Genomic DNA, 21,444 nt, shown 5'->3' with positions numbered 1-21,444 from the left:
CTAACATGTCTACGAACATGCACCAGAAGTGCACCAACTGATCAAAAAAGGGCAGAAAGATTGCAGAGCCTTCTTAGTGACTTCTCCTCTCCCAACCTGACGGACTTCCTTTTCAAGTGTACACAGACTAGTCCAGCTCTTCCACTTTAAAAGTAGATTTTTGAGTAATCTACAGCCATGGTCTCTCCGTATCAATGTTTTCTGTTTTAAAAAATTAATCAAAATTCCAATCCTTGTTAAATATTTCCATTTTGTAACCCCTTTGCTTTACGATTGGAATTTGTGCGTGGGTTTTCTCTCCACCACAGGAGGAGGCACCGTGTGGCATTTGTGGGACAGAAGTGTTAAAAAAAGAAGGGAAGAAAAAGAAATAAACACTCCCACACAATTTGGGGGGGGGGAACCAAGATGATTTCATAATTTATCTTTATGTTTAGCTCTTCTTCCTCCAAAGAGTACAATATGCTTATATGGATTGGAAGGTCCCAGCATTTCCTTCCTCACCACAACCCTGTGAGGTAGATCAAGTTGAGAAAGTAGTCAACTAGCCAAAGGTCATGCAATAAGCTTCATGACAGAATAAGGATTTGGACTCAGGTCTCTGATCCTATTCAAACACTCAGAGCCAAACTACAAGTGACGTCTTACACAGGTTGGACACTAGTCGGCTTCCCTCAAGTTTTGATGGGAAATGTAGGCATCCTGGTCTTGCAGCTGTAATGGAGAGCCAAGCTGTAAAACCAGGACGCCCACATTTCCCATCAAAACTTGAGGGAAGCTGACAAGTGTCCAACCTGTGTAAGGCGTCACTTGTAGTTTGGCTCTCAAACCACTAAGAGGTTTGCTGCAACCGTTTTTGAAAACTGTCCCATCTCCCCAACACACACACACACACACACACACACACACACACACACACACACCACAATGCTCCCCACCCTACAGTGACTAGTTCCAGGCTGGGAAATTCCTGGAGATTTGCGGGGTGGAACCTGGAGAAGGTGGGGTTTGGGGAGGGGAGGAACCTCAGCAGGGTATAATTCCATAGAGTTCAAAGCAGTCATTTTATCCAAGGAAACTGATCTCTGTGGGCTGGAAGGCAACTGTAATTCCGGGAGATCTCCAGCCACCACCTAGAGGTTGACAATCCTTTGCCACCATTTCATTTTCCCCTTTCCTCTTTGTGGAGTTTAATTTAAAGCCAGGCAGTTGCTGTTCTTGCTCTCTCCAGCATCTTGTCCTGGTCCTGGATCAGCCTCCCCCACAAATTCTAATGATACACTCTATCATCCCTGCCATGTAGCCTCTCACAGGACCTGAGCTCTCTCACAAACACCCAGCGCTCCTTTCGCTTGTGGATGCAGCGGGACGCCATCACAAAACCAAGCAATTTCTGCACCGCAACAAGACTCCTCAGTGGAGGGAGCTTGCATCCACGGTAGAGAGCAATCCAGAGTTAAGATCAAATTCATCATATATTCTACATGCCTGTGTGAATCGACCCTTAGGGATTAACCGACCCTTGTTGCTGTGGAAGAGGGGGAACGGGCTGTTCACAAAATGGTACTCTCCTTGGGGAGCACGAGAGGACCAAACCAGACAAGAAGCGGGCAGTTCGCTGTGTGGGGCTCCCAACATTTATTAAAGTTTGGTCATTAGATATGCAGGGATTCAACTCTATTCAGATTGCTGGGGTAAGCATGTGGGCCACCTCTGTTAGTCTCTTGCCATGAAAACCCCGCCAGAGGTCACCACAAGTCAGCTATGAAATGACGGCACTCTCTGCCACCACCCAGAGCAACACTTGTGTTTCCCCAACAGGGCAAGCAGCATCTCCCCTGGACTGTTTTAGATCAGGAAAACAGAGGGGATGGGAGGCACAAGCCACATTCCCTTTGTGCAGCGGTCCTCTAAACTTGATAACTGCAGGGCGGAGTTCCGGAACCTCTTGAAAATGGTCACATGGCAGGTGGCCCCGCCCCCTGATCTCCAGACAGAGGGGAGTTTAGATTGACCTCCGCAAACTCCCCTCTGTCTGGAGATCAGGGGGCGGGGCCACCAGCCATGTGACCATTTTCTCCAAGGGCAACCCACTGAGTTCCACCACCTCTTTTCCCAGAAAAAAAGCCCTGGATAACTGTATGTGTCAAATATTCTGAAGTTGTCTTCCTTCCATGTGTCAAATATTCTGAAGTCATTTCCCCCTTCATGCGTCAAATATTCTGGAGGCGTATTCCCCTCCATGTATCAAAGGCACAAGTGATTATTTAATGGGAGCTTTAGGCATGGAATTTCTACTTTGGCCCTTCAGGACAATCTTATACGAAATCATTAAGTGCTGAAGGTTTCAATATCAGGGTGATCCATATAAGCATGTCTAGGGCCCAGAAGGGTGGATATGTAAAAGGCAGCGTGGCATAGTAGGGAGAATGTCAAAGCAGAATCAGGGAGACACCAGTTCAAATCCCCGCTCTGCCATGAAAGCTTGTTGGGTGACCTTGGCCAGTCACTCTCTCCCATCCTAACCTACCTCACAAGGTTGTTATGAAGATAAAATGGAGAAGAGGAGAGAACCATGTGAACCACTTTGTTCCCCAGTGTGGAGAAAAGCAGGGTATAAATGAATAAAAAATTAGAATTAAGGCTGTGGTTGGCACCTATATAAGTCACTGGACCAATCTAGTGTAAAAGGGATGAAAGACCAAGCCCACCTTCTCCACTTTTTCCTGCTGCCAGCAAGAACTTCAGAGGTGAGTAAATATAAACCCTGGGATGGCCATTGAGAGGATAAGCAAGGAAGTTTGAATCTCACTAGCATCCCCATAGCCACAGGGTGGGGCATTTGGAGACAATGACCCACCAAAATGTCATGCCCCACCACTGAATTCCTAGCTTTTGTATAAGTTTCCAGCCCTTTCTGATACACAGATATAAAGGGAAATGTGCAAGCAGTTTTTGTTCTGATTGCTTGGAAGAAATGTGGGCAAGAAGCTGCAAGCTGATTGGAACTGAGCCAGTTTACTCCTTCCCAATCATATTTATTCACATTTTTCTTCTCTCTCTCTCTATGCTGCTGTCTTGGTTCCGTTGTGTACTGCCTCTTTAATAGGCTAGGCCTTTAGGCTTCAGTGTAAGTAGGCCTTGTAGAGTGAGAATGGGAGGCAAACAGTTTTAATTTGCAGTGGTAGATCTGCATAAATTCTTCATACCCAAGCCAGAACAATTCTGGTTCTCTAATGGACAGGAACCAGGAAAAGTCTCAGTTAAGTGGCTTCCCCACCTCCCTTCAAGTTAAGTTGCCTGCCCTAGATTTCCCAATGTTGTTAAAAGTGAACCACTCAGTTAGAAGCAGTTGAGTTTTTGTTGGGCATTATCAGGGCTTTTTTTCAGCTGGAACGCAGGGGAACAGAGTTCCAGAACCTCTTGAAAATGGTCACATGGCCGGTGGCCCCACCCCCTGATCTCCAGACATGGCGCGGAGGGCAATCTCAACTCCCCTCTGTCTGGAGATCAGGGGGTGGGGCCGCCAGCCATGTGACCATTTCTCCGAGGGCAACCCACTGAGTTCCACCACCTCTTTTCCCAGAAAAAAAGCCCTGGGCATTATACAACCATTTCTGGCCTCTTTTAATGCTTGCAGTGTCAAGTGAGAATACTAGGTAGAAAACTGGAGAGAAACTGATCCTATTTGGGGCTTATTTTCTCTGTTTGCATTGGAGAACCTGCTTCAATAATAAATGGGGGGGGGCAGAAGCAGAAAAGTTAAGGCCCAGTTTCTCTGGCATTGTTAAATGTTTTTAGTCATTAATTGCAAATCACCTTGCTGGTGTGAAGGCATGCAAGCATGCATGCCTTTGAGCACATACAGAGTACCTTCAACTCACAAATGATGAATAACCACTGTCAAGCTCTTGTCCTCCCCTCACCCACTCATCCACTGCAAAAAAATTAAATGAATCTGGTATTGGGGTTAAAGGAAGAGGCAAACTGCTCAAGCAGGTTTAAACTCCAGAACCCCTCTCTGCAGAAAAACAGAATTTGTCCGTGCAGAAGGCTGAAGGGGCACAATACCTAGACAGTCTTAACCCCCACCCTCTATTCCTGACTCCAAAATCGCAAGGTCTTTGGGAAGATCTAAATAAATCTGAGCCAAGAATAATCCCTTCTCTGAATAGCAAGATTGCAAATCCTTTACATGTATGTATGCAGGGTGTTCTTTCTCTTACTATACAGTAACCACAACCATCTACCTATCTGGTGTTAGGAGATAATTTTTAGATTGGAAGGAGACATTTGTAGGCAGGTATGATTTAGGAATCTCCCCTTTACTGATCAAGGCACTGGTTAATTTCTGTCTCCTCACTCTAGTTTTCCCAGAGTAGTTTTGAATCCTACCCTCACAGCCTTGTGCCCTGCAGTATCTCTTGAGAGAAGAATGCAGATACACTAACAGTGAGATCCTAAGCAGACTTACATCCTACCGAGTCCACTAAAGTCAATGGGTTTAGAAGGGTGTGACTCTGTTTAGGACTGTGCTGTAACGAAATCAAAGAAGGGACTCTTAGTATCATCATACGAAACTACTTCTTCCCTGGATAGCTAATGGTGTGCTATATGCATAGCTTCTGCTGCGTGGGCCTGCTTGTGGCAACTATTGCACATGTAAACTGGAAATGGGAGGCAATAATTGGCACTAAAATCTTGAGAAACTTTTTTATGTTTAGCACATAGTTAATATCCATGTTGTTTTTATCTTTTAGAGTGGTTAATCCGGTAGAATCCTCTTGAGAGACAGTGCGGTGTACAGGGGCGGCGCCAGGGTTTCTGATGCCCGCGGCTGCCCCTACGCGCGCCCCCCGCCCCGGACTGTGGGATGATGTCACTGCATGTGACGTCATCACGCAGCAAGCTGGCCCCGTTGGCTGGCAGGCGGCTGGGACGGTGTGCGGAGGCTGCCTGCACTCCCAGTTGGGCGCGGTGGGTGGCTGGGGAGGTTCCACATGCCTCCCCGGACGCCTGCTGTGTCTGGCCAGCAGCTGCTGCACCCAGCCAGGGGCATGTGTTGGTGGCGGTGGCAGCACGAGGCTGGCAGGCTGCAGCATCTGCAGGCCAGGCATGCCAGCTCCGTGGTGCGCGCCTCTGCCCCTGGCACGCCCTTCGGTGCCTCAGCACTAAAGGCGGGGGCCGGACCTGCCTCAATGGGCACACCGGCCCTGGCGGTGTAGATCCAGAGAAGTTAGTCGTGTTAGTCTGTAGTTGCAAAATAGTAAAGAGTCCAGTAGCACCTTTAAGACTAACCAACTTTATTGTAGAATAAGCTTTTGAGAACTACAACTTTCTTTGTCAGATGCATCTGACGAAGTGAAATGTAGTGGTTAGAGTGTTGGACTAGGATCTCGGAGACTCAGATTCAAATTCCCGCTCTGCTGTGGAAGTTTACTGAGTGACCTTGTACTAGTCACACCCTCTCAGCCAGGTTTCCCAGGTGCCCACCAAGAGCAGGCAAACTCCATTGCCTAGTAATCCCCCCACCACCAGCAGACAACCTGGGCAAGAGTTCCCACACTTTGCAGGAGCTGATTTGGACCCCAAATGGGATGATTCTAAAAGAATTGGCCCCATGTAAAGTGCGATGATGTCACTTCCGCAATTGCATCAAGCCAGGAGATTTCCACACTGGTGAGTACAGCCCCCCCCCCAACCACACACACTGGAGGATAAAGATACCTAGCAACCCAACTCTCAGCCTAACCTACCTCTCAGGGTTGTTGTGAGGTCACCTGGCAGTGGCAATGCCCTGACCAGTAGAAGGGTGCTGTTAGAAAGAGTGAAGGGAACAAGGGGGTGCTCTGGGCCCTCCCTAGTTGAACTCTCAGACCAGAGTAATGGCAGCCAGTAAGGGAGCAGGAGAGAGAGGGGTGTGTGGGAGGGGGCTAAAGGACCTCTGTGGGGAACACCCATACTAGACATGTCGCACACGACCCTCTTTTACCCGTGACATGGCGAGGAGAATGATGTTAAGCCACTTTCAGTACCCATTGCAGAGAAAAGGAAAGTATAAATGAAGTAAATAACCTCTCTCTTCAAAGACATATGATTATGATTGCACACATGTGGCACATCTTTATCGGTGTGCAGAAGTCCCATTATTCACAAAACTATTCATTGTGACATCACTGGACCCCATCCTATTATGTCATAAAGCTCCACCACTTCTGGATTTAGGATGACGGGAGCATCATGCCAACTCTAGCCCCTCCTTCAGTGTACGCACAAGCACCCCATCATAAAACTTCTGGCTATGAGCCTCCTTGCTGGTTGGGCCTCGCTAGCTGGGAATACTTGGGCAGTGAAGAGCTTAAAGATGCTTCCTGTCTACGCTGAGGAGCCCTGGCTGTTTGAAAGCTGGATTTGGAGAAGGCAAAGGAAGGTGCTTTCAACCAGGGTGCAGCTGAAGAAGGGGAAGGAAGGAGGAGAAACAGACCCTGCTGGTGACAAGACAGCAGGAAGCCGGCACGAAAACTCTGTGGGAGGACAAACTTGGAGAAGGAGGAAGAAGAGAGAGAGACATTCAGCCAGCAAGCTGCAAAGTGGGCAAGCTGGCAGAGAAATTGCTGGCATCCGTACAGGACTACAGCAGGACTGTGGGCACTGCAGATGAGGGCAGCGGGCCAGGCGTCAGAGCCAGACCAGCCAGATAGCCGCCCTCCTGTTCTGGAGGCAAGATGGCCGTCCGCTCAAACCTAGCACATCACCCCACACAAGTCAGATCCCTGAACGCCAGAAAGCGGGAGAAAGAATGTGGGGGTCTGGGGCTCGAACCAACGAACCTTAATGCTGCCTGCAGGTCGGACCTAGCCTAGTAAACTGACAGGGAAAAGGCTGGGTTGGCAGTAGGAAGTCTCTTAACTGGCCATGTGTGGCCCTTTATTTATTTTATTTTACTATACATTCTTGCTGGCTCTGACCTGGATGGCCCAGGTGAGCCTGATCTCATCAGATCTCAGAAGCTAAGCAGGGCCAACTTTGGTTAATAATTGGATGGGTTGCAGAGGCAGGCAATGGCAAACCACCTCTGTTAGTCTCTTGCCATGAAAAGTCCACCAGGGGTCGCCAAAAGTCAGCTACGACTTGAGGGCACTCTCCACCAATTTCTTGCCACGACTCAGAGTAGATTGCAAAGTTAGAGAAACAACAGAATAAAGGAAACATAAAATATACTGTTGCATAAAATATGTGTAAATATGCTGCAGTATAAAATATGCTGTCAACAATGTAGCAACCAGATTACCAACATTCAAAAATGGTGCGGTTCGAACAAGAAAATACATACAGTAAACAGGGCAATAAACTACAGCCATGTTCTCTTTATGAAAGTGCCTTTGTGCCCAATTCGATTTACTACAACCCCTTTATAAAAATGCCCTCCTGAACCCTAGAAAACATTGCAGTACAAACAAAATGAGCTTGCCTAGTAAACAGGCCCTTTTCTTCTACTTAAGGGACTCTAGGCAGGGTTCTTGTAGCCTCCCCACCCCTCCAGGCATAGTTCCATCTCTCTGCCGCTAACTACAAGGCCTCCAGAGAGGTCTACCCCTACTCCACATCTTGGTCTAGCTATGGGTGCTTAAAGACTCAGAATGGCACAGACACAGTGAAGACACTTAGGGGTGTTTACACACACATCTCTTTTTTAAAAACAGCAGCAATACTTTCCTGCCACCACTCAAGTTGTCCTTCAGTTCTGTTATCATCCACACAGCCTCTTCAGGGGCAGTTTGAGGCATTGCTGATTCCAAAGCATCCCACACTCTGCAATGTGCCTTTGGTGCCCTCAGCCAGCATGGCAAAAGCTCCCGGAGTACCATCCTCAGATCACACAGGCATGACTGGTGCCCCTAAATGTATCCCCACTCCCCCCTCCCCAGCGTAACTGGGCGCATTGCGTGCATCGCTGGGTTGGTTCTGGCGGGGGCAGGAAGACAGCTGGGGTGGGCCTGGGCGTTCCACGCTCCGCCTGGCTTCCTGGTTTTCCACTCCGAGCAGCGCTGTGACTTGATGCTGCCAGACGGACAGGAGCGCCCCTAACCTTCCAGTCTAAATTCAAACACAGCTAATTACAGAGCAGTTTGCTCTTAAGTGCGTTTGTATGAATCAGGCGAGGGAGTTAATTGATATTTACCCGACGCACGCTCTTGCCGCTGCAGAGAATGCTCTATTGTTTGGAAGGGGAGCGGAGGAAGTCAGAAGCCAGCCCCAATGGAGGTTAAACAGTTGCAGTGATCCATGCAGGGCAGCGATGCCATAAAAAAAGGACGCTCGCTCAGGATCAGGCGGAAAGTGGGATAGGGCTTTTGGCCAAGAAAACCTAGCAAGCCTCAGAGGCTAGGAGCAGGCTGGCATCACCTGTTATTCTCACCTCGGTGGCATCACTGAAGAACCACATGGGCACCCTTGTGCCTAGCAGAGCAGCCTGGGTTTTCTGCTTACATAATATGCCCACTGCGTTTCCACCAACTGAGTTACTAAACCCTGCCACTCTTACAAATTCCTGCAGCAAGTAGATTTTATCCGGTGGGGGGGCAAGGCGCCATGAATTTCCCTCCCTCCCCCAGCAAACCCTGCCAAAGTGTATCCCCCAGCCAGACATGCAGGAGGAGCAAGATGGCCTTACTCACTCTCGTCAGGATTGGGGGCCGCCAGGATGGCGCTGTGCTTTCGCTTCACCTCTTCTACGTTCTCTGCAATCTTGTCTATGAACCCCCGGATCTCTTCCACCTGGGAAAACAAGAGAGGCCAGCAAAACAGTTGCTGCTTCCCCAGTGAAGCCAATTGTAACCACTCAGGGCTGACTTGGGGCAACCGAGCTCCTTTATGACAGCTCCTTCCGGCATCTCACATCAGGGCTCCGTCCTGCCATCAGGAGCTGTAAGAAGAGCCCTTCTGGATCTCGCCAAAGGTTCATCTATCCCACCATCCTGTTTCACACAGTCACCAACTTGATGCCCCTGGGATGCCTACATGCATGGCACAGCGGCCAAAGCCGCCTCCTGTTGCTGCCCCCAGAGCAGCTGGCATTATGAGGTACACTACCTCTGAACATGGAGGTTCCATTTAGTCATCACAGCTATTGATGGACCTCCCCTCCGTCAATTTCCTTCTAAAGCCATTTAAACAAGCAGTGGATGTGAACTCCCCAACTTAATTGTATATTGGGTGAAGTGCAGCTTCCTTCCCTGCCCCTTTATTGAGAGTCTTTCCACATGAGACATCTGATACGTGAAGAACACGTACTGGGAGATGCAATGGTAGCTGGGAAGGGTGGTTTAAAAAGATAGAGCCGGCAGCAGGGCAAAGGCTTTGCTATACACTGGAGCTGTGGGAAGGGGCTGTGAAATGCCAGAAGGGAAACTTCAGCCCATTATAACCTCTCCAGGTCCAAGCCCAGCTCTGGTTGCGATCGCACACGGTTTTAGACTGGAGAGGTGAAATTGACAGAGCCTGAGGGGGAAGAGAAGATGAAATTAATAAACCCTCTGAGGAGTGATCTCCGCTGGCTCTGTCTTTTAAAACTACGTTTCCCAGCTAACATTGCGTCTCCTTTCACTTGATGAACACGTGCCGAGGCGTCTTGTGTAGAGAAACTCTGAATCTACAGTCTTTTAACTTCATTCAGCACCCCAGTTCTGGTATTTTCTGAGGAGAAAACTTTCTCTCTGCATCCTTTCTCCACCCGATCCTTAATTTTATAAACCTCTATCATGTGCATAATTGCATAAACCTTTGTCTTTCAAGACCACACCACTGCTAGTTCTTTCTAGTTAGAAGGCAGAGGTGGTGGCTCAGAGACAGAGCATCTGCTTTGCATGCAGAAGGCCTCAGGTTCAACTCCCAGCATCTAAAGTTTGAAAAAAGGATCAAGTCATTGGTGATAAAAACCACTACTTGAGATCCTGGAGCGCCACTGCAAGAGTAGACAACACTGACCTCAATGGCCTGACAACAAGGCCAGTATTCTACTGGTGGCAGTTCCAGTCTGAGCAACTGGGCATCATGAACACACCAGATCAGCCAATAGCAAGGCTACCAACTCACATGCAATAGACGGCCAGCTTTTAGGGTATGAGCAAGCACCCCTCAGGCCCTTCTTCATTCCACGAATGAAAGGATCACTAACCTGTTCAAAAAAATGGTCCATGAAGCGGTCTCGATCCACTCCAACAGCAACTTCATCGTCATCATCGCTGTCCTTGGCCTGCAACACAATCAACACCATTCTTAAAATTATGCTAAAAAAACATCTGAAGGCACCTGAGGAAAAAACTGGAGGAAAGGAAACCAAAACAATATCCTAGTGAGGGCAGAGGTTCTACAGTGTTCTAGCAGACTCCTATTGCACAGTGTCTGTGACGTCGCTGTGATACTGATGTAACTTCTTTCTCCTTCATCTGAGTTTTATGATAGGCCCAATGTTCCTCTGTGTTTTACTGCTTTTTAAAGGAAGATATGTTTGTTGTTAGGGTTTTTAAAAAATGGATGTAGTTTATCATGCATTATTGTTGTGCTGATAGACGATTGTTCTCATTTGGTATTGGAAGTCAACTAGTCAGTTATTTGCCTAAAAAATGCTCTCCCTACCATCTACCTGGACTCCTTTAGTTGCTTTAAAAAAAATCTTACATTCATTCATTCTCTGCTGTATCAGAATCTTCACACAAAGCCACCAGTCTCAGACAACAGAACACAGACTTTAAAACATCTGTTTTGCTATTACATTTCTATCCTGTCCTTCTATCAAGGAGTGACTTCTCCCAGAGGTACATGGTTCTCTCTGCCTCCATTTTATCCTCCCCAAATCCTACAAGGGTAGGTTAGCTAGAGAGAGAGAGAGAGAGAGATAGGATAGATGGATGGCCCAAGTTCTTACCCAGTGTGCTTGACAGCTGTGTGAGGATTTGAACCCTGGTCTGCCCAGTTTTAGGAATAATCACCTAGGCTCTCACCTCTCCTCAGCTCCTGAAGGATCAGTGATTATTTTAAAAAGGAAACAGCTTGTGTATGGTGTCAATTTCACCTTGCCAACAGATGAAATTGACAAAGCTCTCCAGTAAAATATCCCTCCCAAAACCCATAGATTAGTGACTGAAGGCCACTGGGGCCAAATCTAGTTGCGAGGAGTGCCGCCTGACCCCTCTTGCTTCCAATGCAGAGCAAAATTAAGTGTAGGAGGAGGGACTGAAGGAACTTCTTGGCCTTGCTGACAGTGGTTGATCAAGACAGGCACCACCTTTCACCCATTAACTCACTCCAACAAAACAAATTATAGATGTAAAACCATGGAGAAGTTGCATGAGGAGGGAGGGGGCGGTTTGGAGAATGTTTTGCAGAACTTTAGAAAGAAGAATAGATTCAAGGCTCCTACAAGGCCAAAGTCTCCGCCCACAGATGAGGTGCCTGCTGCATCCCTGTATGAGTCACTGCTCTGGCCTGGCTTCCTTCCACCAGCCTCTCTTGGGGCAGGTAATTCTACCTCAGGAGCAACTGTACCCGTCAGCCATACCCAATGCAAAAAAGAGATAAGGCGGAACAGTGACTCATGCAGACACACACAGGGTTGTCTCCTCCAAGGGCAAGCCAGGCTTACTTTTGTGTGTTCTAAGGGCCAAAGTAGGCATGATTTGAGACATGTGACTAGGTGCTTTAATTTTTTTAAAGGGCTGAAAGCAGATGCAGAGGGAATACGGACATGATTCAGGGATTATGATTCAGAAGCACCATCTTCAATGATGCTTACACAGATCCTGGAACTGCTTGTTGCCCAAGAGAGGTGAACTATACAGATACTTGTACGTTTCCACCACTGGGTGAAAGGGAAGGATCTGTACTAGAAAAATGGCACAGATGCAAGGTTAAAACCAATCATGCCGACTATGGCTGTCCCAATTCGAATCCCGTTGCCTACCACTGCTTTTAGCTCTTTTTTGTTTTTGTAAAGATACAAAGATCCTTTCCAAGTCCAGCAGGATTGGAGTCCAGTGGCATTTTAGAGACCAACAAGATTTTCAGGGTGTAAGCTTTCAAGAGCCAAAGCTCCCTTTTTCAAACCCGAGTAGGGATAGAGATCCCCGAGCCTCATTATCTCAGCCAAAGGTGGGTGGGGTGTTACAAGGGAGTGCAGATGACTTTGGGCTGGGATATTAAGGCCCAGGGATCTCCATTCCTAGTTGTGTCTGAAGAAGGGAGCTTTGACTCAAAAACTATACCCTTGAAAAATCTTGTTGGTCTCTAAGGTGCCACTGGATTCAAATCCTGCTGTTTTACTACAGACCAACATAGCTACCTACCTTAAACTTATCACAGTCCACTTTGGTTTTAAAAGGTAAACATGTTTTGAGATGTAGGGATTAAATAAGGCCTCCTATTTTAATTCAGGGTGGAGGGGGTGAGTCTCAGCTAGCCAATGTGCAGGTTCAATGGCTGAGCGTTTAAGAACCGGTCCCATCTTGAAGAGAGAGCGTTAAAAGCAGACCAGAAGCGCTGGTGCACCTAGTTTTGGGCACTGAACAAAAGTGCAATACAGCCAAGGGAAACGTGGTCTGGCTGTCTCTTCTTATGAGATGGAACAGTCTTGTGATTCCTACAGGCCTGTGTGGTGTGGCACAGCAGCCAGCGAGCTCTACGCTCACATCTCCGTGCAGTCACGTAGCTCGAGGGAAACCTCAAAACAGTGCAGGGCACTGCCTCCCATTTCACATGCCCTTCTCGTCTGTGATGCTCACTGGCTTTCCTAGAGCCTGCAAAATGGGATCATCCCAGGGCAGGCCACCTTACATCATAGCGCCTCTGGATCACAGCTGACAGGTACTGCAGACCATTTCTAGCTTTGAAGGGACTGAGGCAAAGAGACGCCTCTCCAACACCCAGGATGGATGCTTTGTTTTGGGTCAGTCTGGTTAAGACCGTGGGTGGAAACAAGCACCAAGGAACAACCAAGTTTGCCAAAGGAAAATCACATGGGAAGCAAAAAGTGCTATTGTGGAACCCCAAGAGATGTTGCAATTTGGTTGCACATTCAGAGATCAGGATGTCTTTCTAACATGTCAACAAGATGGAATAGCTATGCTTGACATTTATTTACTTGCTGAATGTCAAAGCACTTCAAATGTCATCTTAGCAATCCTCAGTTTGGTGTCGTGGTTAAGAGCGTGGGCCACTAATCTGGAGAGCCAGGTTTGATTCCCTACTCCTCCACTTGGAGCCAGCGGGGTGACCTTGGGCTAGCCACAGCTCTCTGGAGGTCTCTCAGCCCCACCCACCTCAGGGTGTTTTGTTGTGGGGATAATAATAACATACTTTGTAAACCGCTCTGAGTGGGCATTTAGTTATCCTGAAGGGCGGTATATAAATAGAATGTTATCATCATCATCATCATCATCATCATCATCATCATCATCATCATCATCATCACAGATCCATAAGTGCGTTCAGGATTCTTTACATGTTACAAAGTACACAGATTAAGTCTGGTCAGTTTGGTCCAAAGAAATTTTTTTTTAAAGAAAGCCATGTCAACACCTATTATTAGGACCAACCAAAACGACGCAGAACAGCATGCCATCTTTCAAGTTCTCCGGAACTCTTTATCAGCCTGGATGTTAAACAAAATAATGGTGGGAGAAAAATGCCTCTTTCAGTCTGTGATATAAAGTCCCCTTTGTCTGCACCTCGTGGGGGGTTTGTAAGTAGGGTTGCCAGCTCTAGATTGGGAAATTCCTGGTGATTTGGGAGGCGGAGCCTGGAGAGGGTGGAGTTTGTGGAGGGGAGGGATCTCAGCAGAGCCATAGGCTCCTCCCTCTAAAGCAGCCACGTTCTCCAGGGAAATGGATATCTGTCACCTGGAGATCAATTGCAATTCCAGATCATCTCCAGCCCCCACTTGGACGCTGGTAGCCCTATCTGTAAGACACTTAGCTGACATCAGTGGGCACAGGGTCTGGCTGGCTATCACATTGCACCCTTGGCATGCCAGGGAAGAAGAAGAAACAAAAGAAGTGGATGCATGCCATGGAAAATACGCAAAGAACCCAGCTGCTGGCCAAAGCCAAGTGGCCTCCTGACACCTTTGACACTTGCAGGTGTGTGGATGAGGGACTCTGTTTTTAGCTCCTGCTGCCATCAGAAACAAACCTGCCCTCTGCTCTCCTCCTCCCTCCCCCTGCACTGGTTACTCCTTCCTCTTTGTGCCCATTTTATCAGCTATTGTTTTCGCTGCCTGCAGCTGCCAGGGCCTTTGTCAGGCACCCAGGAAAACAAGGCCAAGGGTGGGAGAACCTCTTTGCCAAGAGGCACCAGCGCTGGGCTCCTGCCAGCTGATACATCATTTCATTACGGCAATGGAAGAACAGCATACCTAGCTTGATCTGGCTGCACCCAAGGGCCTTTGGTCCTCGACAGTCACAGAAGAGTTCCTAGAAGCCTCGGGGGCCCAGGGCAACAGAAGTGAGATGCTCTAAAACCGAGGCAATGTGGTAGGGATGCATTTGAGCCAAGGAAGCATTCAAAGAGGGGAAAGAATTCCCTGAATGCAGCAGAACTAGCTGATGGAGGAACTTCATTATGGCCAAGGATTGCCACTTCTAACTTGGGAAATTGCCAGAGATTTGGGGATAGGGAAGAAGGAGGGTGGAGTTTGGGGGAGGGGAGGAAGCTGAGCAAGGATGTCACGCGATAGCTATTTCCTCCAGGGGAACTGATCTCTGTAGCCTGATCAATTGTAATTCTGTGAGATCTCCAGGCCCTACCCAGAGGATGACATCCTACCAAGGAGAAGGTAATTGGCAGGGTTAATGTGCCTGGAACTGAAGCCCATCCTTCGGGTCTCCAGCCAGGGATCATTCGAGTTCCTTACGCCTGTGATTAATACTCCTATGGCACAAGAGAGAAAGAACCCCGGGCTTTCCGTAGATTTCTGCTAAGAGAAATTGCACTGACCTAACCTCAGGAGGAGGGGGGAGAAAAGATACCAGATCGTCCCCTGCAGCCAGATCGTCCCCTGCAGCTGAATCCATCTCCATGCACGTTTTGGACAACTAAAGCACTCGTATGCACTTCATGGATCTAAGAGTCCAAAACTTGTATCGATAGGAGGTTTAAGCTGACTCATTGCCTTGGATCGTTCCCCCAAACTAGCACAGAGGCAGAGTGGGAGACCGCATGCAGGAACACCCCCGGAACTCATCGACTAGCTGTTGGTAACTGCAGTGGAGGAGATATCCGAGTTATGCGGCTGGATGCTGTCCTCATGTCATTCTCTAGGACTTGACATTGGCATTCCACCATGCCACCAAGGATCACAGAGTGGTGTAGGTAGGGCAATCCCAAGTTGTCTGCACAACCACCCTGTGGACATATGTTGAAAGACATGAGCTGGTTCATGTATGAATGTGGACTCGTGCTTGGCTACTGGGGCATTTGGGGCTGGCTAATCCTGTGGAAAGGTGCCACTTAACGGCTGCACCAGTGTGAGCATTTGCGTGGGAGAATATATTATCCCAGACCAATCACTGAACAAGTAATACTTTCATAACTCGAAAGCTGGAAATCTAGTTGGTCTTTAAGGGGCTACTGGACTTGAATCTTTTTTAACAGCGTCGGTTACAGATGGGTAGCTGTGTTAGTCTATTTTGTGTGTGTGTGTGTGTAAATATATATAAATATATATAAATTTGAGATATGCAGATGACACCACATTACTAGCAGAAAACAGTGAAGACTTGAAACGACTACTGATGAACGTTAAAGCGCCAAAGCAGGATTACAACTGAATATCAAGAAGACAAAAGTAATGACTACCGAGGAACTACACAATTTTAAAGTTGACAATGAGGAAATTGAAGTTGTTCAAGATTTTCTATTCCTTGGCTCATTCATCAACGAAAAGGGAGACTGCAATGAAGAAATCAGAAGAAGATTGAGACTTGGAAGAACAGCCATGAGGGAGCTAGGTAAGATCCTTAATGATAAAGATGGGAACCAAGATCAAGATAATCCAAACTATGGCATTCCCCATTGCCATGTATGGATGTGAAAGTTGGACGGTAAAGAAAGCTGACAGGAAAAAAAATGATTCTTTTGAAATGTGGTGCTGGAGGAGAGTTTTGCAGATACCATGGATAGCCAAAAAGACAAATAAGTGGGATACTAGATCAAATCAAGCCGGAATTCTCCTTAGAAGCTAAAATGACAAGACTAAAGCTATCGTTCTTTCGTCACATCATGAGAAGACAAGATTCTCTGGAAAAGTCAGTAATGCTAGGAAAAGTGGAAGGCAGCAGGAAAAGAGGAAGACCTAAAACGAGATGGCTGGACTCAATAAAAGAAGCCACATCCTCCAGTTTGCAGGATCTGAGCAAGTCTGTTAGACATGGAACGTTTTGGAGGTCTTTCATTCATAGGGTCGCCATAGGTCGGAAACGACTTGATGGCACATAACACACACACACAAATAAATAAAATATATAAATAAATAAAAACCCAAATCCCAGCAGTCCAGTGGCACCTTAAAGGCTAACAGAGTTGGGCCGTGCAATCTGCTGTCCACCAGCTGTTTCCAAGCATCCAGGGTAGAAAAAAGATGTCTACAAGCTTGGGTGAATCCAGCCTCCCAAACCTGACTGCTGTATAAAGTGACTCTATAATAACAACAACAACAGCATTCAATTTATATACTGCCCTTCAGGACAACTTAACGCCCACCCAGAGCAGTTTACAAATATGTTACGATTATCCCAACAACAATCACCCTATGAGGTGGGTGGGTCTGAGAGAACTCTGAGAGAGCTGTGTGACTGACCCAAGGTCACCCAGCTGGCTTCAAGCGAAGGAATCGAATCTGGTTCTCCAGATTAGAGTCCCGCTGCTCTTAACCACTACACCAAACTGACTGTATTGATAAGTACTAACAGGGCTTTTTTTCAGCGGAAACGTGGTGGAACAGAGTTCTGGAACCTCTTGAAAATGGTCACATGGCTGGTGGCCCCGCCCCCTGATCTCTAGACAGAGGGGAGTTTCGATTGCCCTCCAGCGGTGCGGAGGGCAAGCTAAACTCCCCTCTGTCTGGAGATCAGGGGGCGGGGCCACCAGCCATGTGACCATCTCCGAGGGCAACCCACTGAGTTCCACCACCTCTTTTCCCAGAAAAAAAGCCCTGAGTACTAAAATAGAGCCAGCTCTCATTCACACATGAATGTCACTCACTGGTATAATCTATTGACAAATAAGTGTGTTCAGAAGCGAGGGTTGCAATTTTTCCTGCTGGACGATCTTTGAAGCCATGGATATAATATACTTTGAGATTGCAACCTGTAGGAGCAGTTGCCAAGAGTGCATCTCTCCATGCAAGCCCAACTTGTGGAGAATAACACCTGGCTCACTACAGAGATGGTTGCACAGAGCCACCAACCTCCAAGTGAGGCCTGGAGACCTCCCAGAATTACAACTGATCTCCAAGCGACAAGAGATCAGTTCCCCTTGAGAAAATGGCTGCTTTGGAGGGTGGACTCCTGCTGAGGCCCTCCCCTCCCCAAACCCTGAGCTCCTCAGACTCCACCCCCAAACCTCCAGGAATTTTCCAACCCAGAGCTGGCAACCAGATCAGCACCAGCAAAGGAGGCAGAGGGCCTTCAAGCTTCAGAAGCTATACATTTCACTTTCACTGGACCCTGCTTTGAAAGGAGATGCTCTTTCTACTCTCCAAATGTGACTACTAATGATTTCTGCAAAAGCTGACCACCTGGACACACATCGGAAGACGCCCTTAATCTCTGATGTGCACACCTTAAGGGTAGTTTTTAACACGCTGATAAGCAACCCAAAATGCTGGTATTATCAGCATCCAAAATAGAGTGGGCAAGAAGATGGAGATGCTGTAAAAAAAAAAGAAGAAAAGGCAAAGCGCTCTTTCAGCTAATTGATCTCATTTTACATGCCATGTGCATTCCAAGCGCTTCAACGGGGCACTAATTTGAGGAGGGGAAGCACATGGCACAGCTGTGCTGGCAGCCAGAAGAGGAGCCTCCGTCTCCCTCTCAAGCCAGCCAGCTAAAGAACAGCAGGCTGCAAGGGAGGCAGATCCAGCTAATTTGCCCAGTTAAGGGACTCCCAAACAAGCCCCCCCCCCCCAGAAAAGACAGGGAAACTTGCAGCTAGGAGAAGCTATGACCTGGGTTCAGATTTTATCTCTGCCCAAAAAATTCGTGGGTGCTTTTAGGCAAGATGCTCTCTCCCAGCATATCTGAAACACGGAGGACCATAATTTTGGTCTGCTCTTCAGGGCTGTTGCAAGCATTCCAACAAAATAATGGGTGTGAAGCTCTTTGCATACTGGAAGAGCTAGTCCAATATCAAGTTTTATTGTTCATCTTAAGCACTGGCAGAGTCCGGCTGACCTTGTTGCCTTTGCTTCTCCAGAAGAGCGGCCCAGCAAGACACCAGAGACACTCTCGGCCCTTTATCTGGACTTCAGTTTTCAAGGTGGGGGGGGGGATTCCTATGGCTTTTTTGCAAAAGTATCAAAGCCCCCAAGCAAGTGTCTGTGCAGAGTGGCCAATCCCTCACCGCTCCGTAGCCACAGCTAGCACTCCAAGTGAGTAAGTAACAGCAGAACTTCCCTGTACAGAGGCAGTCTACCTCTGAATAGCAGGCGTTGAGAACAAACTACCCACCTCCTTTCAAGACTTTTCTATGAGCTCTCCCACTTTCCCAGGAAACATCAGCCAGTTGCTGCAGCCAGTTGCTAATCTAATCCAGTTAAGAAATCAGAATTGCCTATTTGGAAAAGGCTGAATGGATCCCAGGTCAGAATGTGTGGGGGCGATACATATGGCTGTCCTCTTTCCAAGACGTAGAGCTGCCGCTTCTTGCACAAGAATGGCTGCTCGACACTTGGTAAGCTCTCTTGTTACAGGACTGCATGATCTTTGCAGAGGCTATCAAGGTTTTTGAAAAACAATGTGGTGTAGTGGTTACAATAATATAATAATAATAATATTTGATTTTTATACCACCCTTCAGGACAACACCCACTCAGAGCGGTTTACAAAGTATGTTATTATTATGCCCACAACAACAGAACACCCTGTGAGGTGGGTGGGGATGAGAGAGCTCCAAGAGAGCTGTGACTAACCCAAGGTCACCCAGCTGGCTTCAAGTGGAGGTGTGGCGAATCAAACCTGGTTCTCCAGATTAGAGTCCCACACTCTTAACCACTAACACCAAATTGGCTCTCTAGTAGCCTTTTGACTGATGAAACCTGGGTTTAAATCCCAACGCATGAGGGACTAACCACTATTCCTGGCATGTCTCTGGGTTGAGTTGTGTATCGCAAGTCTGTGGGCCAAACTGCAAGTGACAAATGACACAGGTTGGACACTTGTCAGCTTCCCTCAAGTTTTGATGGGAAATGTAGGCAGCTTGGCGGAATGTTGGACAAGTGACAGTTGAAAAGTCCATTGGACAGCAGTTGGAGAGCCAAGCTGCAAGACCAGGATGCCTACATCTCCCATCAAAACTTGAGGTAAGCTGACAAGTGTCCAACCTGTGTCATTCGTCACTTGTAGCTTGACCCTGAGCCTCGCAGATGCATGTGTACCTGATCTGAAACTTATGTGGACCCAGGGCTTTTTTTCAGCTGGAACGCAGTGGAACGGAGTTCTAGAACCTTTTGAAAATGGTCACATGGCTGGTGGCCCCGCCCCTGATCTCCAGGCGGAGGGGAGTTTAGATTGCCCTCTGTGCCTGCCTGGAGATCAGGGGGCGGGGCCACCAGCCATGTGACCATTTTCTCCGAGGGCAACCCACTGAGTTCCACCACCTCTTTTCCCAGAAAAAAAGCCCTGTGTGGACCCCTCTATGGGCCAAGTGACACACGCACGTGCGCACACACAACCCGTGAGCTGTTTCAACTCAGGAAAAGTTGTGGCGGAAGAGGCTTAATTCCTTCTATCCTCATCCATAAGAAGGCCTATGTGAGTCTGGGAGGCATGGACTCTCAGAATATATCTGCCAAGCTAGGAATGTAGCATGAATTTTGCTGGGATAATCTGAGGACAGAGCACTCCCTCAGCCCAACTTACCTCACCGGGTTGTTGTGAGGCATATTTGAGGGGAAGGAAATCTACTTATGCCGCTCTGAGCTCCTTGGAAGGAAGGTCGGGATAAAAATGTGATTAAATAGAGCTGGGATGAAAGCAGTGGCCCTTTCACATGTCTGCAAGGAAGCCTAGTCGGCCTGCTCAGAGGAGGCCCTAAGAGGATACAGAGCAAGGGCAAGGCTGAAACAATCCCCTCAGCCCGTTGCCATTAACCCCTGACCCTAATGCAGCCTGTCTTCTGGGATTCAGCCTGATCGTATGAGCTCAGTTTTGGGTGCACGCAGAACACAGCCAGCCCGAAAGGAACGACAGATGGGCTCGGCCCAAGCCGCTCCGCAATCTGCTATATGGAAAAGACAGGCTACGGGCCACGTCTCTGCCAGCCTCCTTGGATACGTAGCCTGGCCCCATCCTTCTGCTCTTCCCGGCAGCTTCCAGCGCTTTTGCCTCAGGAATGAAATTCGAGGCCTTGTTGGAGGCCGAAGCTACCATTCTCTATTGTTGCTGTTTGAAAATAATCCAGTGGGGGTTATGCTTTTCCTTTTTCCTTCTTCTTGATGTTATCATAAATTGTTTTGTACCCGTTTATCATAGACAGACATGAATAAAGGGCTCTGCTGGGGCAGTTGTGCCCGGAGTATTCTCTTGCTGTCCTTTGCCTCTCTGCTTCCCTTTGTACCTTTCCACACGGACAAAAATGTGGGGGGTATTGCCCACTCCTCACAGCAGGGACTGGCCTCAGGGGGCTCTCCACGTATGCAGAAAAATATGGCTTTGTCATTGTGGTGGGGGGGAGGTCAGAAAAAACTGAAAAAGACGGGCATGATTCAAGAGGCACAAAAGGCTGACAGCAGTTATGGGTCAGTTGCAAGGGGATGGGGTAGAAAGGGAATTAATCTGGGAGCTTTAAGGGGTGGGATTTCCAAATCGTTTAGCCCCTTCCCTTGATTCCTTATGGGTCCCCAGCTTTCTCCCTTGTCCAGGGATCCCCCAACATGGCTCCCATGAGCACCACAGTGCCTGCTGGTGCCATTTTCTTCTTCCCCAAAGCACATCGCCAATCCTAGCTTTCCTCCAGCTTATTGGAGGAGTGCATGCTTCAGAGACGGCTTCACCTTTGTGGGTGAAAGAGACACCCACTGTGAAACAGCCGCCTCCATCCTAGAATGACACTTGGCTTGATATCTCCCAACATTCGGAGAATGGGCCCAGCCCCCCCATGGCAGCCATTTTGTGCTGGCGCCAACTCCTTGTCCTCAAAATTCCAAAAGTGTACTGAACTACACACTCCGAA

At 48.0% G+C, this 21,444-nt stretch overlaps 1 protein-coding gene across 1 annotated transcript in view; it reads right to left on the bottom strand.

Moving 5' to 3' along the window:
* The window catches only part of STX1A (syntaxin 1A), a 64,073-nt gene that overhangs the window by 29,059 nt on the left and 13,570 nt on the right, over positions 1–21,444 (bottom strand). The window contains exons 2-3 of the mRNA XM_055001989.1: positions 10,178–10,255; positions 8,679–8,778 (exon numbers count right to left, since the gene is read on the bottom strand). Coding sequence (XP_054857964.1) covers positions 8,679–8,778; positions 10,178–10,255 — 178 coding nt within the window. The remainder of the gene's footprint in view (positions 1–8,678; positions 8,779–10,177; positions 10,256–21,444) is intronic.

The sequence above is a fragment of the Eublepharis macularius genome, chromosome 17 (genome assembly GCF_028583425.1).
Source record: "Eublepharis macularius isolate TG4126 chromosome 17, MPM_Emac_v1.0, whole genome shotgun sequence".
Lineage (NCBI taxonomy): Eukaryota > Metazoa > Chordata > Lepidosauria > Squamata > Eublepharidae > Eublepharis > Eublepharis macularius.
The sequence above is the reverse complement of the archived record's forward strand: the minus strand, read 5'-3'. Positions and strand labels throughout refer to the sequence as shown.